Below are 23,458 nucleotides of genomic sequence, written 5' to 3' on the forward strand. Positions count from 1 at the left end.
TAGTTTCATATGTTTAGATTTGTATGTGAGTTAGAGTTTAAGTCATAAGTCAGTAGCAGAGGCCAATAAATAGAAAGGAGCCATGAGGGAGGAAGAGAGGAAAAGGGGAGGATTTAAGAGGAGGATATAGCTGGGTGTGGTGCCTTTAATCCAGCACTTGGGAGGCAGAGGTAGGAGGATAGGCACTGAGTTTGACAGTCTGAAGCTACATAATGAATTCCAGGTCAGCTGGGGGCTAGAGCAAGACCCTACCTTGAAAAATCAAAAATAAACAATAAAAGGATATAGTAAATATAGGAGGGCAGAATACTGAGTGAACCTGGTCTAAATGGGAATCAGGGGAGGAGACAGGAGATGGAAGGAAGGTTAATCAAAATAGAAGAGAGAGTTGGAGCTGGGCGTGGTAGTGCACACCTTTAATCCCAGCACTTGGGAGGAAGATGTAGGTGGTTCTCCATGAGTTCAAGGCCACCCTGAGACTAAATAGTGAATTCCAGGTCAGTCTGAGACCCTACCTCCAAATACAAAAAGAAAGTCTAGTATGGTGGTGCACACCTTTAATCCCAGCACTCAGCTCAGTCTGGGCTACAATGAGATCCTATCCTTGAAAAGCCTAAAACAGTTTTGGAGAAAATGCTATAGTAACAAAGAGAGAAAAAAAAAAGGAGCTCAAGGACAGGGACTCAAGAATGGACTATCTAGGCCCAGAGAACAACCTGTACAGAGAAAGGAAGATAATGGGAGCTGACAGAGCTTAAAGAGATAACATTCTCCAGGCCAAATGAGCCAATGGGGCATGTCTGTTATGGGGGAAACTAACCACTCTCTAATTTGACTGGAGGTCAGCTCCATGGGAGGGAATACATCCCTGATACTGAAAACCTACAACAGGGGTAGTCATGAGCCCTAGGGGTGTAATGTCCGCTGTTGTCAGCCTCAGTGTATATACTATGCTCACCAAACTGCCCAGTAAGCACTTCTCTTAATGTTCATATCACTATGTTAATGCTAATCTCACTTTTGGTTAAAGAAGCTTCTCTCTTCAGATGGCAGTGACTTTGGGATGACACAGACACACCATGGTGCTGAGAAGTGACGGAGGAATACTTAGCACTGATATATCTCTATTACAACTTCCAAGGCTCAGGGTCCATTGCAGAAGAGGTGGAGGAAAGAAGGTAAGAGCCAAAGGAAGGGTAGAAACTGATTGAGAGGGGGAAGGGATATGATGGAGAGTAGACTTTTTCAAAGGGGAAAATGGGGGGAGGGAGGGGAGGGAGAGAATTACTATAGGTTATTGTCTACAATTATGGAAGTTATCAATAAAAAATAAATTTTAAAAAGCTACCATTCTAAGTTTGAGAATTTTAGAAAAAAAGATGTTTAGGAAATCTGCTGGAAAAAGTTTAAGGCTAGCTGGGCATAATGGCCCACACCTTTAATCCCAGCACTTGGGAAGCAGAGGTAGGAGGATCACTGTGAGTTCAAGGCCAGCTTGGGCTAGAGACCCTACTTCAGAAAAAAAACTAAAGAAAACCAAACAACAGAACAACAACAACAACAAAAATTAAAAGTAAAGCTGGACATGGTATCTCATGCCTTTAATTCCAGCAAGTAGGAGGCAGAGGTAGGACGATCGCTGTCAGTTTCAGGCCAGCCTGAGATTACATACTAAATTCCAGGTCAGCCTGGGCTACAGCAAAACCCTACCTTCAAACAAACAAACAAAAAAACAAAATAAGCTTTAGGACTCAAGGTTCCCCTGCACTGAAGGCAGAGAGAACCAAGATGAACCACCCCTCACACTTCAGCGAGGGCCCAGGTAAAACTACAGAGGAATTGGTGAGATGAACAAGAGTGCTGCTTCTAGTCCTGACAACCTGTGCCAGGTGGATGGAGATGGAGACAGACACTGAGGATACACAAAACATACCAAAGCAGAAACCCATAAGTTGCTGAGAACTAAACACTGATGTAGTCTTAATTAAAACCACTCACTATGGTTGAGGGAATTTTGTGGAAGGGGGGTAGAAGACTGTAAGAGCCACAGAGCGGAAGGGAATGTTCAGAGGCATTGCTCCACCACCCCTTATTGACTGATGTTCTCACATCTCATAACCCACAACCCAAGGTGGAATACCGCAATCCCACTGTGAGGAGGGCCCTCAGCCGAATGAGGGCAAGGAGGAGGGAAAAGATGCTACCAACACATTATATGTCCATACAATTTTCTACCTAATAATAATAAAAGAGGGTTAGAGATGGCTTAGAGGTTAAGTCACTTGCCTGCAAAGCCAAGGGACCCACGTTCGATTCCCCAGTACCCACACAAGGTGCACAGGGTGACACCTGTTAGGACAAGTCAGAGTATATCACAGGATGCAATCAAACGTTTGTTCAATAAGCAGATTATTGCTATGAAAATAAGTTTTAACTATGCATGATTCAAAAGCAGCAAAACTGTCCAATTCAAAAAAAAGTTATTTTTATTTATTAGAGAGACAGAAAGATGCAGGTAGAGAAAGAATGGGTGCCCCAGGGCCTCCAGCCACTGCAAATGAACTCGACACATGAGCCACCTTGTGCATCTGGCTTACATGGGTCCTAGGGAATCGAACCTGGATCCTTTGGCTTTGCAGGCAAGTGCCTTCATTGCTAAGCAATCTCTCCAGCCCAAACTGTCCAATTTCTAAAATATGTGGAACTTCTAAACTCTAACATGAAATCAACACAGAGTGTGGTGAGCCATGCTTTTAATCCCAGCACTTGGAGGCAAATTACCCAGTACCCATGTAAAGCCAGATGCACATTATGGCACATGCATCTGGAGTTTGCTGGCTACAGGTCCTCATGTGCTTATTCCACTTGCAAATAAGTAAATAAAAATAAATAAAATAACTTCTTTTAGCATTAATTTGGCATGGACTTCTTACTTTGGCTCTTTTTAAAAATTATTTATTTGAAAGAGAAAGACAGGGAGAAAGTGAGTATGAGCAAATCAGGGCCTCCAGCCATTGCAAACAAACTCCAGAAGTGTGCGCCCCTTTGTGTATCTGGGTCCTGGGGAATTGAATCTGGGTACTTTGGCTTTGCAGGCAAATACCTTAACAGCTAAGCCATCCCTCCAGCCCTACTTTGGCTCTTAATAAATGCAACACACAATCTATTTTATTTTAAAGCATGTAATGTTATTTTGCCTCAAAACGTACACAGGCTTTTTTTTTTTTTTTCATGAGTGGTAGGGAAACAACCAACTTTTCAACTTTTACTGCTTTTAGTAGAGGATTTTTTTGGGAAAGGAGGGATAGATATGAAGCCCAGGCGGGTCTGAAGTGACAATCTTCCTACCTCAGCATTAAAAAAAGGAGGGAGTGTGTGTGTTAAACAGATAATGGGCACGCTAGGGCCTCCCGCAACTGTAAACCAACTCCAGATGGCTTACGTAGGTCCTGGGGAATTGAACCTGGGTCCTTTTGCTTTGCAGGCAAGCACCTTAAGCACTAAGCCATCCTTCTATCCCCCTGCCTCAGTATTTTGAGAGCTAGGATTAAAGGAATTCTCTCGGCTTGTGGAGGATCAGTTTTGAAGATGATTTACAATGCTGAAATAAAAGTTTTTGTCAGATCGTTTTCTGTTATGTTTTTAAAGCAAATTTTTACTTTATTTACTTATTTGCAAGGCGAGAGGGTAGAGCAGAGAGGAAAAAAAAAGGGCATGCAAGTGCCTCCAGCCACTGTAAGCCAATGCCCGATACATGTGCTACTTTGTGCATTTGGCTTTGCAGGCAAGTGCTTTAACCCTTGAGCCATCTCTCCAGTCCAGTTTTCTAGTTTCTAAAGGTCTGAAAGTTCTATCTTTCCTTGGGGACAAGGTAATCAAACCAGGTGTTAGGACAGATCAGGCTGCATCACAGGATACAATCAAACGCTTGTTCAATAAACAGATTATTATTATGAAAGGAAGTTTTAACCATGCGTGACCAAAAGCAGCAAAACTGTCCAATTTTTAAGACGTGGAACTTCCACAGCTCTTTTTTATTAGTGCCCCGTATACTGTTGTACCAACACGGGTACTAATGAGACTTGAGACATTCATCAGTTTTATAAGTCTTACTAGGGTTTCCAACTAAGGTCCATTACCCACGGTAGGGGCCTACCCTAGTACATGAAGTAGCTGTGCGCGTGGGCAGTATTAACTCCAGCAAAATGCCCGCAAACGATAAATACCAAGAGCTCGAAGCACATCCTTCTCGCCCCTCCTTTACGTAGAGGGTTGTAATTCTGGTGGCACCTGGGGCGGAATTTGATGGTTCCGGAGGGGCAGTGTGTGCACGCGAGCCCCGCAGGAAGAGCAGCACGGCGTGAGCACGGAGAGGGAGAGAAGCTGCCTCTCTCCTAGGGCGGGAAGACTGCTAGAGGCGCGGCTGGCACGCGGGGAAGATGGTGGGGCCGCGGGCAGGACGATGCAGGGGGATAGTCGGCCACCGGTCACACTCCTGGACGCCTGCGGGGAGCAACTAAAAGGGCGCGACACTGAACCCGGGAATTCAGGACCGAAAGGAGAAAAAAGGGCGCCGAGAATCAAGGCTATTATGGGATGGCTGAGAAGGCTCCCTGGGGAAAATTACGGGATCTTCCTTACCCGCCAATTACAGTACAGTCTCTTAACACGCCGATAGTATGCGTCTTTGTCCAGAGTTACAGCCATAGCCCCGGACACCGCTTCGCCACGGGCTCTGAGAATCACGCGAAGTCTCAGCTCCGCCACCCGCTCTCGCCCCGGAATCCCGCACTCTCTCAGTGACCCGGAAGTGGCGACCTCATACGTACCCCTTCCGCTTCCGGGTCCCAACAACGTTCGGCATATTTATATATTTTATATATATATATATATTTTAAATTCTCTCTTCATAGGGCGGAAGAGGAGCGAAGAAACAAAAGTGGAAAAAAAATCAACAAAAGGTGTAATACGCAGACTCGGTGTTCGGGAGTTTCTCCACTTCGTTACAGGCCGCGCGAGACCGTGCCGTCACGTGACGCCGCCCTTCCCTCCCGGCGCCGCGCCGCGGAGGCTGGGACTGCTCACCGGGTGGCGGGGCGCAGCTGGGGGAGGCTGGACGCGCCGCCCCGCCTCCGGAGGCAGAAAGAGCGGGACTGGGCGTGGGAAGGGAGAGAAGCGAATCCCTGCACTGCTCCAGGGCAGCGTATCGAGGGGAAGACGGCTCGGAGCCGGATCTAGTGCTATAAACGAACACACAGCTCAATCCAGGGAAACAGGAAACCTTAGCGATCAAGCTGAGGGGAGGGCTGTAGCTATAGAATGGAAAATGAAACGCTCGGGATTCACCTGAGCAATAGGCTGGCAAGAGGGTTAAAGGAAGCCTTTAGTTCCTACCCGTCCCCTCGTGGGCCCAAGTCGTGACAGCACCTTTCCGCCAGACAAACCCTTTGCTGCACTGCATGAAAAGTAACACTGTTTAATGAAATAACCGAGCACGGATACTTCAGTTAATTCAAGACAAATTCTGAATGTCGTCCTTATAGAAGGACGTGGGGTTGGACTCAAAACATTTTGAGTATTTACTTTGGCTCATTTCCTTGGCTTTAGTGAACAGGATAGTAGTCTACATTTATATATTACTTTAACTGATTACAAATGACTCTTCTACCCAAGGTAATAGGATTACACTTTAGGAGACTGGTGTTGAAATTACCCTTCATGCCTTAAATTAATACTTATATTGGGAATGAGCAAATATAGAACAAGGGAAGAGTGAAAAAGGATTAATTTAAATTTATTAATGCCAAGGGGAAGAAAGGTAACAGTTCCTGACCCTCCAGCTGTATCCACAGTTTGGCCAGGAACAGGCTCCGCCAGAGGCTAGGACCAGCACTACATGGTTAATGGAGGTGTCTGGGGATGGGTGAGCCCATCAGCTGCTCTAGGCTCCTTTCTTCCCCAGAAATGAGGACGTGGTCATGTATTATTTTTAGGAATTCCCCTGCCCACCCAATCCTCTCAAAATTAGGAGCAATCAGGTACAAGTTCTTTTTTTTTCCTTTCCACCTCCTGGACTCCTGGGTTTCTCCATATTCTTCCCAGCCCCTCCCACACTTCCATAGTCCAAGGGCCGGAGTAAGTGAACATACAGCAGCCACCCCAGTACTGGGGGCTATGCTGGGGCTTCAGTCATCAGCATCTTCACTGGAGTCTGAGTTGGCTGGCATCATGGGATCATCAATGAGTGAGAAGTCCCTTTCTGAGCTATCATAGCCCTGAGATAAATCGTCATCATCTTCTCCATCCTCATCCTCATCGTCCTCAGGTTGCAGTGGTGGTAACCGCAAGCCAGTACCAGAGGTGGTAGTCGCTGGTGAAGAAGGGTAGCCAGTGGCCCTCAAGCCTGGATGGTGATGGTGATGATGGTGATGGTGAGGGTGGGGGTGAGGGTGGTGATGGTGGTGATGAAGCATGGCACTGGAGTCTACATGAGGGGATGATGCTGCACCACCTATCACAAATGGCATAAAAGGCAAAGATGCAGAAGTGGCACTGCTGTGACCCAGAGATGACATCGGCTGTAGGCCACTACTGCTGTGCTGAAAGGTGTTATGCAGAGATAGGGACCCGGTGCCTCCACCTTGCATCAGAGCCATCATCTTAGAAAGGTCTGGTCGTGTCCTTCGGGCCCGCTTCTTGCTGCTTTCTGTTGCAATAGGCCCTGGCAAAACCTGGTTGAATGAAGTTTCAATATAGTGACCCTGGGAAGTAGGAACAACAACAACAACAACAACAACAACAATTTAAAAAGAAGTGGGGGACACAAACGAATAATATTCTAGTTTAGAAATGATTTTGCAATGAATCTCCCTTAGGAAAGGCAAAACAAGTCTAGTCAGATCAGGCTTGATTGGTGGTAATGGCTGAAGCATCCTGACACTGAAGCTGATAGTTACTAGGGTACCTTCAGCACTTATGCTTTGCTATTGGCCTAAGCACGATACTGGGTGATTAGGTATTAAATTCATATAATTAGTACTTATGTATCTGGACATTCCAAGACCATTTTATGGTTTAATGAGCAAGCTGACATGGGAACAGACCTTCTGAATTGGGGGAAAAAAAAACAAACAAACCCAATACTCAAATGGTGTAATTTTTCAAAACATAGCTGAATAATGCCTAAAACCCCACAAGTAAATAATAACACGATACTAGAATCATTGCTGAATTTTTACTAAGAATTAGGAATTTTGTGCCTGACAAGGAGGCACATATTTATAGTTCTAGCTACTGGGGATGAGGAACACAGGAGCTTCATAATTTGTACCTAATCTCGGCAACATAGTGATATCATTCCAATTGGAGTATATGTGCTGCCAAAGTGAGCATAACATACTGATACTTCTTTAAAAAATAGTAATAATGGGCTGGGTGTGGCAGTGTATGCTGCTAACTGCAGCACTTGGGGGCTGAGGTGGGAGGATTGCTGTGAGTTTGAGACCTGTCTGGAATTACATAGTGAATTCCAGATCAGCCTGGGCTACAGCAAGACACTACCTCGAACAGCCATTAGAAAAAAAAAAAAAAAAAAAAAGATAGGGCTGGGGAGAAGATTCCTCAGTGGTTAAGAGTATTTGCCATTAAGCATGAGGGTCTCTAGGTCTAGAGAATCAGACCACCACATTTGACTCCCTAGAGCCCACTTAAAAAAGCTAGGCATGTTCCCATCCCACATCTGTATCCCCAGTCTACAGGGAGTGGAGACTGAAAATAAATCACTGGGGCTCACTGTCAGACAACAGCTCCAGACTGAGAAAGAGATTCTGCCTCAAGGAAATATGTGGGTGATCAACAGAAAAGAGGTGCTCTCCTCTGGCCTCTGTATGTATGCACAAAGGGGTGTGCATACATCACACATCACAAACTACACACAAACATGCAAAAATAAGAGAATTTTTGTATAAATTATGACTTTATAAATTTCCCCCATGGTTTTAACATTTTGATTTCCTGCAATATTAAAAAGTTATTGAGATGGGAATGGTGGCACACGCCTTTAATCCCAGCACTCGGGAGGCAGATGTAGGATCGTTGTGAGTTCGAGGCCACCCTAAGACTACATAGTGAATTCCTGAATTCCATGTCAGCCTGGGCTACAGTGAAACCCTACCTCAAAAAAAGTTATTGATAACTCACCATGAGATACAAAATATATATATATACCTGAAGCAAAAAAACAGGTTGCATTAGAGGAAATGTTTACTCTAAATGTTCAATTCAAAGCAGGTCACAACTGCTTTGTGGTATCAACTTGCAATCTCACCACCTGAAAGGCTGAGTTTTGAAAATCACAAGTTCAAGGCCAGCTTGGCCTATAGAGCAAGTTTAAGGTTAGCGTGGGCTATTTATTTAGTAAGACTGCCTTTAAAAATATTGTTGCCGGGCATGGTGGCGCATGCCTTTAATCCCAGCACTACGGAGGCAGAGGTAGGAGGATCGCTGAGAGTTCAAGGCCACCCTGAGAATACATAGTGAATTCCAGGTCAACCTGAGCTAGAGTGAGACCCTACCTTAGAAAAAAAAAAAAAAAAGTTAAATTTCAAGAGAGATGCACTAACTTTCTAGACACAGACTTTCCCATATCAACGATTCACATTTTTACCACAGAGGATGAAAGTAAAAATATTTTAATTTTTCCATGGTAACACTTTCACCAATAAGTAAGACATGAAGTGAAGAATGATAGGATAAAGCTAGTAAATGAAAGTTCTAGTCCATTTTGAAAATAACTGTTACCTACCAAACTATGATTTATACACACCTAATGGAATGGGAGAAATGGCTCAGTGGTTAAAGGTGCTTGCTGTCAGTGTGGGTTCAATTTCCCAGCCTCTCGGTTAAAGATGGATGGACGTGGGCTGGAGAGATGGCTTAGTGGTTAAGGCACTTGCCTGCAAAGCCAAAGGACCTTGGTTCAATTCCCCGGGACCCATGTAAGCCAGATACACAAAGAGGCACATACATCTGGAGTTCGTTTCTCACTCTCTCACTCTGCCTTTTTCCCTTCTCTCAAATAAATAAAAATAAAATATTTTAAAAAGATAGATGGATGCTTGTTTGCAGTGGCAAGAGAACCTGTATGCACATGTGTGAGGATGGACACCTCCATGCATAAAAACTAACAACATAACTACCAAACCCATATATTTATACATGCCTGTAATCCCAGTACTCAGGAGGCAGAGGCCAGAGGATAAGAAGTTTAATCCTTGGCTATATAGCAAGTTCAAGGCTATCCTGTACTACATGGGGCCTGGCATCAAAAAGAAAAAAAAAAAGTAAAGATACAAACTACTACATAGATTAAGGTTAAAGTAAACAGAGCCAAAAGAAACTTAGAGTTATATTTTGGTGGAAAGAAGATAAAATGCACATTTAATCCACCAAATGGTCTATAACCTTGCTGTGAAATAACCTAGTGACTATTACTAATTTGTGCTATTTTACTTAAATGACATACTGTTAAGTGAGTATCAACCCACTCCTAAAGCATAGAATTATAAAACTTATTTTTTGAGGCAAGCCCAACAGATTGGACTTTTTTTTAATGAGTGCAAGAGCAACAGCAAGAGAGAGAGGGAGCAACAGTGAGAGAACTGACACACCAGGGCCTCAAGCCACTAGTCAAACTCCACATGCATATGGCACCATGTGCACATGTGTGACCTTGCACATCTGGCTTATGTGGGATTTGGGTAGTTGGTAGCCCTTACACCTTGCAGGCAAGCACCTTATCTGATAAGCCATCTCTCCAGCCCAGATTTATAAAACTTTAAAAAAATTATTTTAGAGTGAGACAGAAAGGTAGGTAGAAGCCTGGTATGTGACACACATTTAGTCCCAGCACTCAAGAAACTAAGGTAGAGGATTGCACTGAGTTAGAGGACACCCTGAGACTACATAGTGAATTCTAGGTCAGTCTGGGTTAGAGAGAGACCCTACTTTGAAAAACCAAAAACCAACCAACCAACCAAACAAACGAACTCCAACTGCATGTATCACTTTGTATGTCTGGCTTTACATGGGTACTGGGTAATAGAACCCAGGACTGTCAGGCTTTGCAAGCAAGTTCCTTTAACCACTGAGCCATTTCCCCAGCCCAAGGAAATATAAAACTTTTAAGAAGGTATCTATTGCTGGTAATGTGGCTCAACAGTAGAGCATTTATTAGCATGTTAGGTGTTGGATTTAAACCCTAGCAGATTAAAAAAAAAAAAAAAGATATTTACTCTAACCTTCCCCCCACTTTTAAGGATGGGGAAATTGAAGAGGTAAAGAATTTGGCCAAATCCCTCTTAGATATGCCAATCAAGAGCAGGATAAGCCCTGAAGCTTCTTCTGACACAGCTCAATCATTCTACTCTTTTTCACTTTTTTTTTTTTGAATCATGGACTTTTACATGGACCCTTAGGCCACATAGATGTACCAACTCCTCACCCTTGGGTTCCTGGGTGGAATAAAATGTAATCTCTCTTTCTCACACACACACACTGGAGTACCAGTGACTGGGGACATGGCTCAGCAGTTAAAAGAACTTGCTTACAAAGCCTGACAGCCCAGGTTCAGTTCCCAAGCTGCTCACATAAGCATGACACAAAGTTCATACCCATATATTAATGCTACTCTCACTTTTGGTTAGAGAAGCTTCTGTTTTCAGATGGCAGTGACCTTGGGATGACTCAGAAGACACCATGGTGCTGAGAAGTGGCAGAGGAGTGCTCAGCACTGAAATATCTCTATCATATCTTCCACGGCTCTGGGTCCATTGTGAAGAGGTGAAAGAATGTATGGGCCAAAGGAAGGGTAGGACTCCTTACAATGTGCCCCCTCCAGACAAAAATGGCCTGGATATCCATGACCTCACAGTGCCTGACACTACCTACACATCACCATTATAATAGGAAGAAAAGATGATGACATCAAAATATATGAAAGACTGATTGACAGGGGAAGGGTATGATGGAGAGAGGAGTTACAAAGGGGAAAATAGGGGGGAAGGACAGAAGTACCATGGGTTATTGTCTATAATTATGTAAGTTGTCAATAAAAAATAAATTAAGAGATAAAAAAATTTTTTTAAATGTGGTACAAGTGTCTGGTGCTCATTTACTTTGAGGCAAGAGGCCCTAGTGTGCTTACACATGTGCGCACACACACACACACACACACACTTGTAAATAAAGAAAAATGGGATTTTACTCAACAACATACATTGGAAACATGGTAGCAATCTCAATCAACATTAAGAATGTCATAATAACAAAAATGAGGTCAAGGGAAGAGACTGAGTACAGGAAAGGTGGAGGGAGGGCTAATCAAAATCTAAGAGGATGTAAATAAATCATATGGAAACCTACTTTTTTGGACAATGGAACACTCAGGAGCCGAAGACTGTTGCTAGAAAATTTTCAGTGCCAGGGATGGGATAGCTCCACTGAGTTGTTGGCCAGGGAGGTCCCTGATGCCCCCAAAACATTATAGGCCATTACCAAGGCCCTTGGTTTCCCACCAGGTATAGATGCTAAGACACTATTGCTGAAGACTCCATATACTTGGGCTGCAAGGCTACTGAGAAATCCTGCTGGAACTGAGCTGATAACCTCCTCCATGCAGACCAGCTGACAGAAAGCAGGAAGAAGCCATTCTGCATGCAGTTCAATGGAAAAAGAGAAACCACCAGTGAAGATACTCAACAGTGGACACTGTAAGCCTTCTATTTGGCCAACCAGGCCAAATGAGCCAACAGGTGCAATAGTGGCACATCTGTCATGATGGAAACCAACTGTCCTCTAATTGGACTGGAGGCCCACTCCATGGGACGGAATACATCCCCGATACTGAAAACTTAAAACAGGGGTAGTCATGAGTCCTAGGGGTGTAACGTCTGCTGCTGTCTGGCTAAATGTATATACTACGCTTATCAAACTGCCCAGTAAGCACTTCTGTTAATGTTCATACCCTTATATTAATGCTACTCTCACTTTTGGTAGAGAATCTTCTCTTTTCAGATGGCAGTGACCTTGCGACAACTCAGAAGGTATCATGGTGATGGAAAGAAATGACCGCAGTGCTCAGTACTGCAATATCTCTATCACACCTTCCAAAGCTCAGGATCTAATGCGGAAGAGGTGGCAGGAAGAATGTAAGAGCCAAAGGAAGGGCAAGACTCCATACAACATGCTCCCTCCAGCCACAAAATGGCCTGGATATCCATGGCCTCATAGTGCCTGACACTACCTGCACAAGACCATCATAAGAGGAGGAAAAGATCATGACATCAAAATTAAAAGAAAGACTGATTGAGATGGGAAGGAGGTATGATGGAAAATGGAGTTTCAAAGGGGAAAGTGGGGGGTATTAACATGCAGTATTTTTATAATCATGGACATTGCTAATAAAAATTTGGAAGAAAAAAGACAGAATGTTATAATAAGGCAGATTGTATGAGAATAGTGATAATGCTTTAGTCTCACCTTTTTTCCATTTCTAGAGTTAGTTGTCTGTACTGGTTCCATTCCCATACAGTTCAATTCTGTCTTGTTATTTTTTTTACATCTCTGCCACTTTTGTTTTCTACGTTCCTCCATATACTGCAATTGAAAACAATAGGTTACCCTAAAGGAATAGAAATCTCATTAAGGTATTACTGTCTTTTGATAGATAATAAATGCTTATTATATAAACTGTATAAAGATTAGTCATAGTAAAAACTGACATTAAATAGAACTCTCCCAAAAATTGAGTGGTTTATGTAATAGTTTTATAGTAAACATTTTTCTAGCATTTACTTCAAGAATAGTTTAATAGCATGTTTTGTATCTCATAACATAAATAATCTAATATTAATGTGTTTTGAATATTCCTATTCCAGTAGGTGGGAAGACTGAGTATTATTTTGCAGATATAGGACTAGCAACATAATAAGATACTTTTTCTCCCTCTCATATAGCTTAAATACCAACAGAACGACTTTAAATTTGGCTAGATGGAACTGCCACTCACCGCTAGAAATCGGGGATCAACAGCAAATTCTGGATGACCCTGTAACCACATTTCCAGTTCCACCCGGCGAGGGGCATCCTCACCCACCAGCAAAGTGCCATCCACCTTATTGATGACAGGGATCCGGGTCTCCAGGTCCACATCAAGGTGATTAGGCTCTTCCATGCACTCCACCTCCAGCTGCAAACCCAGAATCCACCCCCATGAGCACATATGCTTCTTGGGAGCAGGGAAGGAAGGGGAGCACAGCTAATGGTAGTCACAAAGAAATTCTTAATCTTTTAGTCCATTAATTCAACTGCCTTTCTTCATCAATGACTGGGAGAAAGACATATTATCTCATCACGAGGTTAAAGAGTTTTACTACCACGTACCTCTACTAGCTTCTTTCTGTTCCCCTTCTTCTTATGAAACAATGGGTGTCCATCTCCCATTACTCCATTAGCCATCAATTTGTGCTTTTGGAATGTTAACTTCAATCCTTCTTCCTAGGAAAACAACCCACCCACCCAAGAGATCATATGAAACATGTTGTTAGAAGTAAAGTTTGGCTGGAAAGATGGCTCAGCAGCTAAGGCACTTGCCTGCAAAGCTTAAGAACCCGGGTTCAATTCCCCAGGACCACGTATAGCCAGATGCAAGGTTGTACATGCATCTGGAGTTCATTTGTAGAGGCTCAAGGCCCTGGTACACCCATTCTCTATATCTCTCTCTGTCATCTGTCTGTGCTTACAAATTAGTAAATAAATTAAAAAATTTTTTAAGTAAAGCTTAAGCTTTGGCAAATTTGGACCAAGGGTCATTCTCTGGCACAATGATTGTAAGAAGGATATCCATGTGACCACAGGATAGAAATCAAGATATATGACAAAAACTTTCTCCTTAAAAAGATTTCATTTTGCTGGGTGTGGTGGTACACACCTTTAATCCCAGTATTAGGGAAGCAGAGGTAGGAGGATTGCTGTGAATTCAAGGGCACCCTGACACTACATAGCTAATTCCAGGTCATCCTGAACTAGAGTGAGACTCTACCTTGGAAAACAAAAAAAAACAAAGAAAGGATTTTATTTCGGGCTGGAGAGATCGCTTAGTGGTTAAGGACCCTGGTTTAATTCTTTGGGTCCCACATAAGCCAGATGCACATGGTGGTGCATACGTCTGGAGTTCTTTTGCAGTGGCTGAAGCTCTCTCTATCTCCCTCTATCTCTCTTTCAAATAAATTAGCTAATCAAATATATCTCTCCTAGTAAAACTAGTTACAAGGACTCCTGCCTTCCACTTCTCAACACTTAAGTGATAAGCTTACATCTTTGATTTGAACTGTAAACTCCTTCTCATCCATGCCTCGGCGAAGTTTGGTAAACTGGGCTGCTGCTGTGGAGACTGCAGATGCTTCCTCCTCTGCCATGGAAGCTGCACTGCTACTTCGTGGCGTGGGGACTGGAGAGTCACCAAATTCTCCTGGGGTCAAAGAGGGACTGTCTAGTAAGTGGTTGCCTGGCTCCAAACTTCCCCCTGTTATCACTTCCTGGTTCCGACGGCTAGAAGGCCATTTCCCTGAGAGTACAGCCTGGCAGACGAGGTCAATACGGTTTATCAAGACACGATCCTGAATGGGAAGAAAAAATTTTTTAACCACTTTAAAGGCTTAGTTATATGACCTTCAGATACACAATACTGCTATTATTACTAGAATGAGTAAAAATGATAAGGCAGCAGGATTTTATTTGAATCAATTGCAGTTTCATGAAAGAAAAATATAACATTAAAAAGGAAAAATCAAGCAAGCTTATATAAATAAATATATATTTATTTAATAAACAAACATTGCTCTATAATCATCCGCATCTGGTTCCCTGAATATGATGTTACACTGTTTTTGGACTTCATATGACCAGGAATGAAATTATTACCTTGGGCCATTCAGAGGCTCTTTGTCTTTCCTGCAACAGCAGAAGCTCAGGGGTCATTTGTTCTCCATCTTCATTTGGAAATCCATCTTGAGACATAGTGAGGGACAGGAGACTCTCTTCATCATAGAGCTTTGGGCAGGACTGGTCAGGAGCTAGAGATAACATGCAATGTATGAGCAAAGACTGCAGAATAATGTTAAATGGGAATAGTATTATATGAATTTTGAATAAAGGCATAAAACATACAGATCTCATTTGATACGTTATCCAAATCTCTTTCAAAAGGGTGCATTGAGAAGGGAAAGAACAGAGGTACGGGGAAATAGGGAGAGGCCCTGCAGCCTGTCACATACACTCACTTAACTTCTCCTCCTTCTCGTCCTCACTCTCATCAGTGCTGGAGCTGGAGCTGGATGAGGATGAGGAAGAAGAGGATGATGGTGACAGCTTGCTCAAATCCAGCTCAGAGTCTGAATCATCCTCATCCTCCAGTTTGACTGGCGGAACACTCTGGGACACCAGAGGGGCAGGATCAGAGAGAGCTACACGCATTTCATAGTCTTGTGGGGTTGGTTGGCTCCTGGCCACCACCTCATTTTCTAGCTTTAAAGTCAGACTCTCCAGACTGGGGACCTGGACAGCTGTCTCTTCAGGTGACTGTTCAACAGGTGCATCTGGGCGCAGGGGCAATGGTGAGGCAGTGCGCGAGGTATACTGCTGGTGTAGCAGTGGAGTAGAGCAGCGTGACAAGGATGTAGCTGGCACTCCTGTCTGATGATTCTGCATATAATTCATACGGGCAGCCAGAAAAGAGAAGTCTGGGTCCTGCATGATGTTGCAGTCTGTTTGGCTCACCCCATGGCGGGCTGCCCCTCGTAGAAGCTCCCCATCATGACGAACAGGCTCCCACCATTTGGGCAATTCAGGACCTGGAGGCTGACACAATGCCAGTCGGTCTTCTAAAAGAGGGTGGCATAAAACTTGTTCCCGTAACCGCCGAAGCAATTCGATTCGGTACAAAGTCCGTGAGGCCCTCTCCTCAGTGATTGGCTCAATGAACAGATTAGGGTCTGGGGATTCTGCAAGAGATAACAGGCAAAAAAAAAAGAAAAAGAAATGAACCAAGCAAGGATTGGTCTGTCACTACCCTTTCCTCATTCATTCTAGAGTCTCCAAGCTTACCATCGCCAGCAGCTGGGGGAAGGCGACATACTTGTCGGCACATGGCCACAAAGCCATGAAAATACTTGGTAAGGCTTTCATCTGTTTTTTTGTCCAGCCGAGCAAAAGAACGGAAGCGATCCCAATGGAACTGCATATTGTCAGGGTCATACTCCACACCAAAAGTAGACACTACACGGTAGAAATCAGTTTGTTCACGCCTTGTCCATCTACAAAGGGAGGGGGAGGAAGGCAACACTGATCAGAATGCAGGAAAGCTGGTTATTTCTTAAGATGATTTAAAATACTTGAAGACACAAAAATGGAAAAAGTCAACTAAGACCTGAAGAAAGGTACTACATAGCACGAAGAGCTATCAAGTAAAGGGGGAAATGACATAGGCAAACACACAGCACACCTACGTGATTCTCAATTGCACACCAACCTTTGGGTGTGTACGGCTGTCCTTTTCTTTATCCTCTTCCTCCCTTTGCCCTCCTCTCAGTGACTGCCTAAATCCCAAATCTATTAAAACCCTTTCTTTTTTCAATTATGAGAGAGAGAGAGAATGTGAGTAAGTGAGAGAAAGAAAAGACATATCAGGGCCTTCTGGCACTGCATGAGAAATCCAGACATGTGGTGTACTTTATGTGGGTACTGGGGAATTGAATCTAGGAAGATAGGCTTAAAAGAAATTTATAGAGATTCTTCTTCTGAAGTTATTACTGCATCTAAGTGAAGTTTTTGTTTTATTTTATGGGCAGTGCCAGGAATTAGACCCAGGGACTTTGCACATGGAAGGCAGTACTTTGCCAGTACTAGAGATATAACAACCGAAAGCAGAGAAAATGACTCTTCTATAGGGAATTCCAAATAAATCCTTAAGATACTTATGTAGTAAAGGGTGTAGAGTTGAAGGGAAACTTCAGTCCAGTTCCCAGGTGTGTTTTACCGTTGTTGTTTTTCCCTTCTTGCAATCTCTTTGAGTTTGAAGGCTGCTTCACAACGCCGCCGCCGTCGGTCTCCACGTTCTGCAGCCTCTATCTTCATTTGTTCTCTCTTGTAGCTACGCTGATAGGCTGTTACTAGGCGGCGAAGCCTAGCTGTTAGGGCAGAGCCTGGAGGCCAGAATAGATGGCCTGGCTGTTGAGTCACCTGGGCTGTGAGAAATAGTAGAAAAGGAAGCATAGAAAAGACAATAGAAATAAAACTTGTACTGCAACCCACTGAAAGTTAAATTTTTTAGAAATCCAAGTGCAGGATATAAATTAGTCAATAATTCCCCAGCCCAACCTACCTTCATCTCCATCAATGACTGAGATCTCCTCATCCATCATCATCAAGGGATCACCCTAGAGAAGGACATCCACCCCACAGGATGGAGAAGAGTGTGAAAGGGGAGAAATTGGCATTCTGAAATAATTTTCTTGTGTATGTCCTTCGAGGGTGCCAAGGGATTTAAAAAAAAAAAAAATCTCAAACCAGGTGCACACCTTTAATCCCAGCACTTAGGAGGCAGAGGTAGGAGGATCACCATGAGTTCGAGGCCACCCTAAGACTACATAGTGAATTCCAGGTCAGCCTGAGCTAAAAAGTGAAACCCTACCTCAAACAAACAAACAAACAAAAACCCAAAAACCAAAAAACAAAATAAATCTCCTCCAGACATAAAATGGCCTGGATATCCATGACCTCACAGTGTCTGACACTATCTACACAAGACCATCATAAGAGGAGGAAAAGATCATGACATCAAAATAAAAGAGACTGATTGAGATGGGGAGGGTATATGATGGAGAATGGAATTTCAAAGGGGAAAGTGGGGGAAGGGAGGGTTTACCATGGGATATTTTTTATAATCATGGAAGATGTTAATAAAAATTGAGAAAAAAAAAGAAATACATTAAAAAAATTAATACAAGGAACCCTCATAAAAATTTGGAAGCAAACAAACTAAATGAAAAATAAACAAAACCAGAATGATCAAGTCTTATTAATAGTAGTTGAAATGATGAAATGGGGTTTAGTAATTTATTAAATAATATTCATTAACATCCAGCTTAGGAACCACTTCCTCTACAAACCTATTCACAATCTATCAGATGGAATTACAATCCTTTCCATTAAAACTTTATATTCTGATGCATTTTTTTCCTATTTTGTATATATGTTAACAATATAATTTACTATTAGTAAAGAATATCTAGACTCACACAAATTACTTACCTCATCATCTAGGTCCTTTGGGGGACCTTGGAGTGGTTTATATTCAGGATCTTCACAATCCTTATCAAAGTCAACCCTAAAAATATGCAAAGGCAAAAGAAAATGATAATAATACATATTCCATCATAAGAGACCTGGCCAAATATACAATCTAGCATTAAATAAACTTTAATTTCATGCCTGCAGGAGTGGCAAGTCAAGTTCCAAGCTTTAGAACAGCATCCAAGAAAACAATTATAAGAAATAAACAAGTATATATACCATTTATAATATGCTAGAATCTGAAATAAAACAATTAAAAATAACTTCTGGGGGCTTGAGATATGGCTTAGTGGTTAAACTCTTGCCTGTGAAGCCTAAGCACCCCAGTTCGAGGCTCGATTCCCCAGGACCCACGTTAGCCAAATGCACAAGGGGGTGCATATGTCTGGAGTTTGTTTGCAATGGCTGGAGACCCTGGCACACCCATTCTCTCTATCTGCCTCTTTGTCTGTTGCTCTCAAATAAATAAATTTTAAAAAAAGAATAGGCAATATCTTAAGTGGAAACAGTTTTAAAAAAATAACTTTTGAGATAAGAAGCTTGCTAAACTGTTGCCCAGGCTGGTCTTGAATAACAGGTTCACATAATCTTGGTGCTTCAAAGCTCTAGCCTAGCTGGGAGTACAGGTGCACACCACTACATCCAGCTTGAAATGAAATACTCTGACTAGCACACTTTCCTCTTCTTGGTAACACTTTTTCTTTTAAGTTTTCTCTCTCCTATATAAGTTTTTACTATTTATTATTTTATTTGAATGGATTGTACACGGTTTAACTATTTTGAACTACTGAGCTGAAGGGTGACATAAAAATAATTTTCAATAAATAAAAGACCCAGTCCCCTGCTGCCCCCCACCGAGGGTCCTATACCAAGCAAACACAAGTTGTGCTTATCAAATAGAAATCTAAGTCTCTTGATCATGTATGATTTGACAGGAAATCCTCCCCAAAGCTAATCATTGTATATGTCCCTCAGGTATCCATGTGAGAAGTTTTGTTAAACTCACAGGCACCCAAATCAGAGCAACAATGCCCTAGCGGTAACTCACTGGGACATGTATTGAATACCTTATGTGTAAACACACTAGGGCTAAAAATCTCCAAAGCTGTATCACATAATCAACTGGCCAGCTGTTTTGCTTTTGCTTCAAAGAGAATTAGTTTATTTTTCCTGATACTGTAGCTGTCAAATCATTGTAAGCGAATTGAACAGGATACACACACACACAAAAAAGGCCTCTGGGAATCAGTTACAAATGTGCCTCAAATCAGTTTCTGGAGTCCTACCTACACATCCTAGTAGAACCATCATTAAGAATCCCAATGGAAGACGGGCATGGTGGCGCACACCTTTAATCCCAGCACTCGGGAAGCAGAGGTAGGAGAATCACTGTGAGTCTGAGGCTCCATAGTGAATTCCAGGTCAGCCTGGGCTAGAGTGAGACCCTACCTCGAAAAAAACAAACGAAAAAAACAAAAAACAAACAAACAAAAAAAAAAGAATCCCAATGGAATCTACTGTTTTGGATAATGGCACATCCAGAAGCCATGGATTGTCAGTAGAAAAATTTCAGTATCAGGGATGGAACACCTTCCAGTGAGTTGTTGGCTAGGAAGGTCCCTGATGCCTACAAAAAATTATAGGACATTGCCAATGCTCTTGGTTTCCCACCAGAAACAGATGGTAAGACCCTACCGCTGAAGACTCCACATACTTGAGCTGCAAAGTCACTGAGAAATCTTGCTGGAGCTGAGCTGAAAACCTCCACCCCGTGGACCAGCTGACAGAAAGCTAGAAAATGCTTTGCTGCATGCAGCCTTATGGGAGAGAGAAGTTCTCAGTGGTGATAAACAATAGTGGACACTGCAAGTCTTAAGTTTGGCCAACTAGGCCAAATGACCCAACATATACAATAGTGACATGTCTATTATGGGGGAAACCAATTGTTCTCCAACTGGACTGCAGGCCCACTCCATGAGAGGGAATACATGTCTGGAACTGAAAACCTATTCAAAGGCCTATAGAGGAGAGGTCATGAGCCCTCGGGGTCTAACACCTCATGGTGTCTGGTTAAATGCATATACTATGCCACCAAGTTGCCTTGTAAACACTTTTCTCAATGGTCATACCCATATACTAATGCTACTTTCACTTTTGGTTAGAGAAGCTTCTCTCTTCAGATGGTGGTGACCACTGGACAGTATAGTACTGAGGAGTGATCAAGTGTTCAGAACTGAAACATCTCTATCACACCATACAAGGCTCAGGGTTCACTGTGAAGAGGTGGCAGAAAGAATGTAAGAGCCAAAGGAAGGCTAGCAATGCTTACAATGCAATCTTCCGGACACAAAATGGCCTGGATATCCATGACCTCACAGTGCCTGGTACTACTTTAACAAGCCCCTCATAATAACCTCTTATCACATCAAAATAAAAGAGAGACTAATAGAGGGGGGAGAGGATATGATGGAGAGTGGATTTGGGAAGGAGAAAGAAAGTTGGGGAGAACAGGGAATTATCATGGTTTATTGCCTATACTTATGGAAGTGGTCAATAAGAAACATTTTTCTTTAAAAAAGAATCCCAGCTGAGCATAGTGATGTACGCCTTTAATCCCAGCACTCGGGAGGCAGAGGTAGGAGGATCACAGTGAGTTTAGGGCCACCCTGAGACAATATAGTGAATTCCAGGTCAGCCTGGCCTAAAGTGAAAAACAAACAAACAAAAAAAAAGAAAGAATCCTGGGCTGGAGAGATGGCTTGGCTACTAAGCCAAAGGACCCACGTTTGACTCTCTAGATCCCACGTTAGCCAGACACACAAAGGTGAGGCACGCACAAGGTCACACATGCCCACTAAGTGTCGCAAGTGTCTGGAGTTCGATTTCAGTGGCTGAGGCCCTGGTGTGCTAATTCTCTCTCTCTCTCTCTCTCTAAAATAATAATAGGGCTGGAGAGATGGCTTAGCGGTTAAGTGCTTGCCTGTGAAGCCTAAGGACCCTGGTTCGAGGCTTAATTCCCCAGGACCCACGTTAGCCAGATGCACAAGGGGACACATGCATCTAGAGTTCGTTTGCAGTGGCTGGAGGCCCTGGCGCGCCCATTCTCTCTCTCTCTGCCTCTTTCTCTGTCTGTCACTTTCAAATAAATAAATAAACATAAAACAAGAAAATTTAAAATAATAATAATAATAATACAAAAACCCCAGTGGGCTCATTTAATGCTGGAGTTATGTTATCTCTTAGCAGAAGTAACTAATCGCTTTCAGAGTATAGGTACATAGATGAAGAGGTGTGAATACCCATGCTTACCCTTCAACTATGTCAGAAAAATTATCCAACACTCTATGCTCGGCAGCAATGGCTTTGTCATCTGGCCGGCCAGCCTTTTCTAGAAAGCATAAGGCTGGGTCTGCCCTCATTGTGTTGTATTTCTCATAGCCTAGAAGAAAAAGAGCCATAAATTGAAGAAATTCAGAGATTTGCATATTTTTATATGCTACTGGATTAGAAAGGTTACTTTGCTCATAATACAAAATGTAATCAACATTAACACAGACAGGTGTTGGTCATATTCATTTATTTAATTTTGTTTTCCAAGGTAGGGTCTCACTCTAGCCCAGGCTGAACAGGTACTTATTCTGTAGTCCCATGCTAGCCTTGAACTCCCAGTGACCCCCCATCTCTGCTTCCTGAGTACTGGGATTAAAAGCATGTGCCACCATACCCGACTTATTTAAATATTTAAAAAAATATTTTATTTATTTACAAGTAGAGAAAGATGGGAGGAGGAGAGGGAGAGAGAATGAATGAATGAATGGGCACATTAGGACCTCTTGACACTGAAGGGTTAATAGCCTTTCCTAAAAACTAAAGGGAACTAAAGAGTTAATAAGCATCCCTAAAGCTTGGGGCAATACAGAAGCAACAAAGGTATTTGTCCTCATTAAGTTTGATACCTTTCCTGAGTAATGTACTCCCCTTAGCCTAGATGGCCTTGAAGGACAGGGACCATCTGAGTATCCTCCCTTAGACATTCTTGGCTAAAGAAGCCTATTCTAAACAAGGATAGAAACAGCTACAATTTTCTTATCAACTGCACTAGTACAGTCTGCTTTTTAGGATCCTCCTTATAAGCTTGTGCCCCAGCCTGGCCCAGTGCTTCAGCCTTCATCCAGTGGGAAGTCTGCTGCCCCTCACTGTTCCTCTCAATAAATTGTCTGTCTGTAGAGATCAAGTCCGGTGCTCCCTTTGCTTTTCTCTTACACTTTTGTTAAAGCCATTACTATGAAAAGAGGATGATATTGTCTTACAATAAGAGATATGTAGGTGAAATTGGGTGTTATTTATTTATGAGAAAGAGAGGGAGATAATGGGGCAAAACAGGGTCTCTTACTGAAAAGAAGCTCCAGATGCATGTACCACTTTGTGTACATGGCGTAATGTGGTATTGGGAAACTGAACTCAGGATATCAGTCTTTATAAGCAAGAACCTTTTAAAAGCTTAGCCATCTGTTTGGTCCTAAACTTTTTATAGTTTTGGAGCTGGGGCTATGCCTCCATTGGTAAAGTGCTTGCTATGCAAGTGTAAGAACCTGAATTTGGATTTTCGGTATCCATGTAAAGCAGGCATGGATCCAAGCACGGGGGAGGTGGAAATAGGAGGATTCCTGAAGTTTGCTGGCTAAGTTATCTAGCCACACCAGTGAGTTCCAGGTTAAACAAGAGATTCTGTCACCAAAAATAAGGGATTGATGGGGGAGGTGGGGAAGGGTGGCTTGGGACATGGTTCAGTGGTTAAAGCTGTTTTCTATTTATTTATTTATTTATTTGAGAGCGACAGACACAGAGAGAAAGACAGATAGAGGGAGAGAGAGAGAATGGGCGCACCAGGGCTTCCAGCCTCTGCAAACGAACTCCAGACGCGTGCGCCCCCTATGCTTCTGGCTAACGTGGGAACTGGGGAGCCGAGTCTCGAACCAGGGTCCTTAGGCTTCACAGGCAAGCGCTTAACCGCTAAGCCATCTCTCCAGCCCAAAGCTGTTTTCTTAAA

General features: G+C 42.9%; 2 protein-coding genes and 1 non-coding gene across 13 annotated transcripts in view; all 3 read right to left on the reverse strand.

Annotated features, from left to right (window-relative positions):
* Positions 1-4,819, reverse strand: part of Supt16h (SPT16 homolog, facilitates chromatin remodeling subunit) — a 58,538-nt gene extending 53,719 nt beyond the window's left edge. Inside the window, exon 1 of the mRNA XM_045156833.1 lies at positions 4,642-4,819. Coding sequence (XP_045012768.1) covers positions 4,642-4,707 — 66 coding nt within the window. The 5' untranslated portion in view covers positions 4,708-4,819. The remainder of the gene's footprint in view (positions 1-4,641) is intronic.
* A 959-nt stretch (positions 4,820-5,778) lies between these two features.
* The window catches only part of Chd8 (chromodomain helicase DNA binding protein 8), a 101,596-nt gene continuing 83,916 nt past the window's right edge, over positions 5,779-23,458 (reverse strand). For 8 of the 11 annotated variants that reach the window (XM_045155844.1, XM_045155837.1, XM_045155843.1 and 5 more), the window contains 12 exons: positions 21,718-21,847; positions 18,367-18,442; positions 17,438-17,492; positions 17,093-17,300; positions 16,162-16,370; positions 15,333-16,058; positions 14,980-15,131; positions 14,373-14,675; positions 13,441-13,554; positions 13,067-13,246; positions 12,538-12,654; positions 5,779-6,761 (listed from right to left, as the gene is read on the reverse strand). In XM_045155844.1, the coding sequence (XP_045011779.1) occupies positions 6,186-6,761; positions 12,538-12,654; positions 13,067-13,246; positions 13,441-13,554; positions 14,373-14,675; positions 14,980-15,131; positions 15,333-16,058; positions 16,162-16,370; positions 17,093-17,300; positions 17,438-17,492; positions 18,367-18,442; positions 21,718-21,847 (2,846 nt within the window). In that variant the 3' untranslated portion in view covers positions 5,779-6,185. The remainder of the gene's footprint in view (positions 6,762-12,537; positions 12,655-13,066; positions 13,247-13,440; positions 13,555-14,372; positions 14,676-14,979; positions 15,132-15,332; positions 16,059-16,161; positions 16,371-17,092; positions 17,301-17,437; positions 17,493-18,366; positions 18,443-21,717; positions 21,848-23,458) is intronic. The other 3 variants (XM_045155839.1, XM_004672371.2, XM_045155841.1) reach the window with 2 other exon arrangements.
* Positions 19,375-19,461, reverse strand: LOC123463214. Its single transcript, XR_006638805.1, has one exon. It is a non-coding gene; the product is annotated as a small nucleolar RNA U6-53/MBII-28 (small nucleolar RNA).

The sequence above is a fragment of the Jaculus jaculus genome, chromosome 8 (assembly GCF_020740685.1).
Source record: "Jaculus jaculus isolate mJacJac1 chromosome 8, mJacJac1.mat.Y.cur, whole genome shotgun sequence".
NCBI classification, from domain to species: domain Eukaryota; kingdom Metazoa; phylum Chordata; class Mammalia; order Rodentia; family Dipodidae; genus Jaculus; species Jaculus jaculus.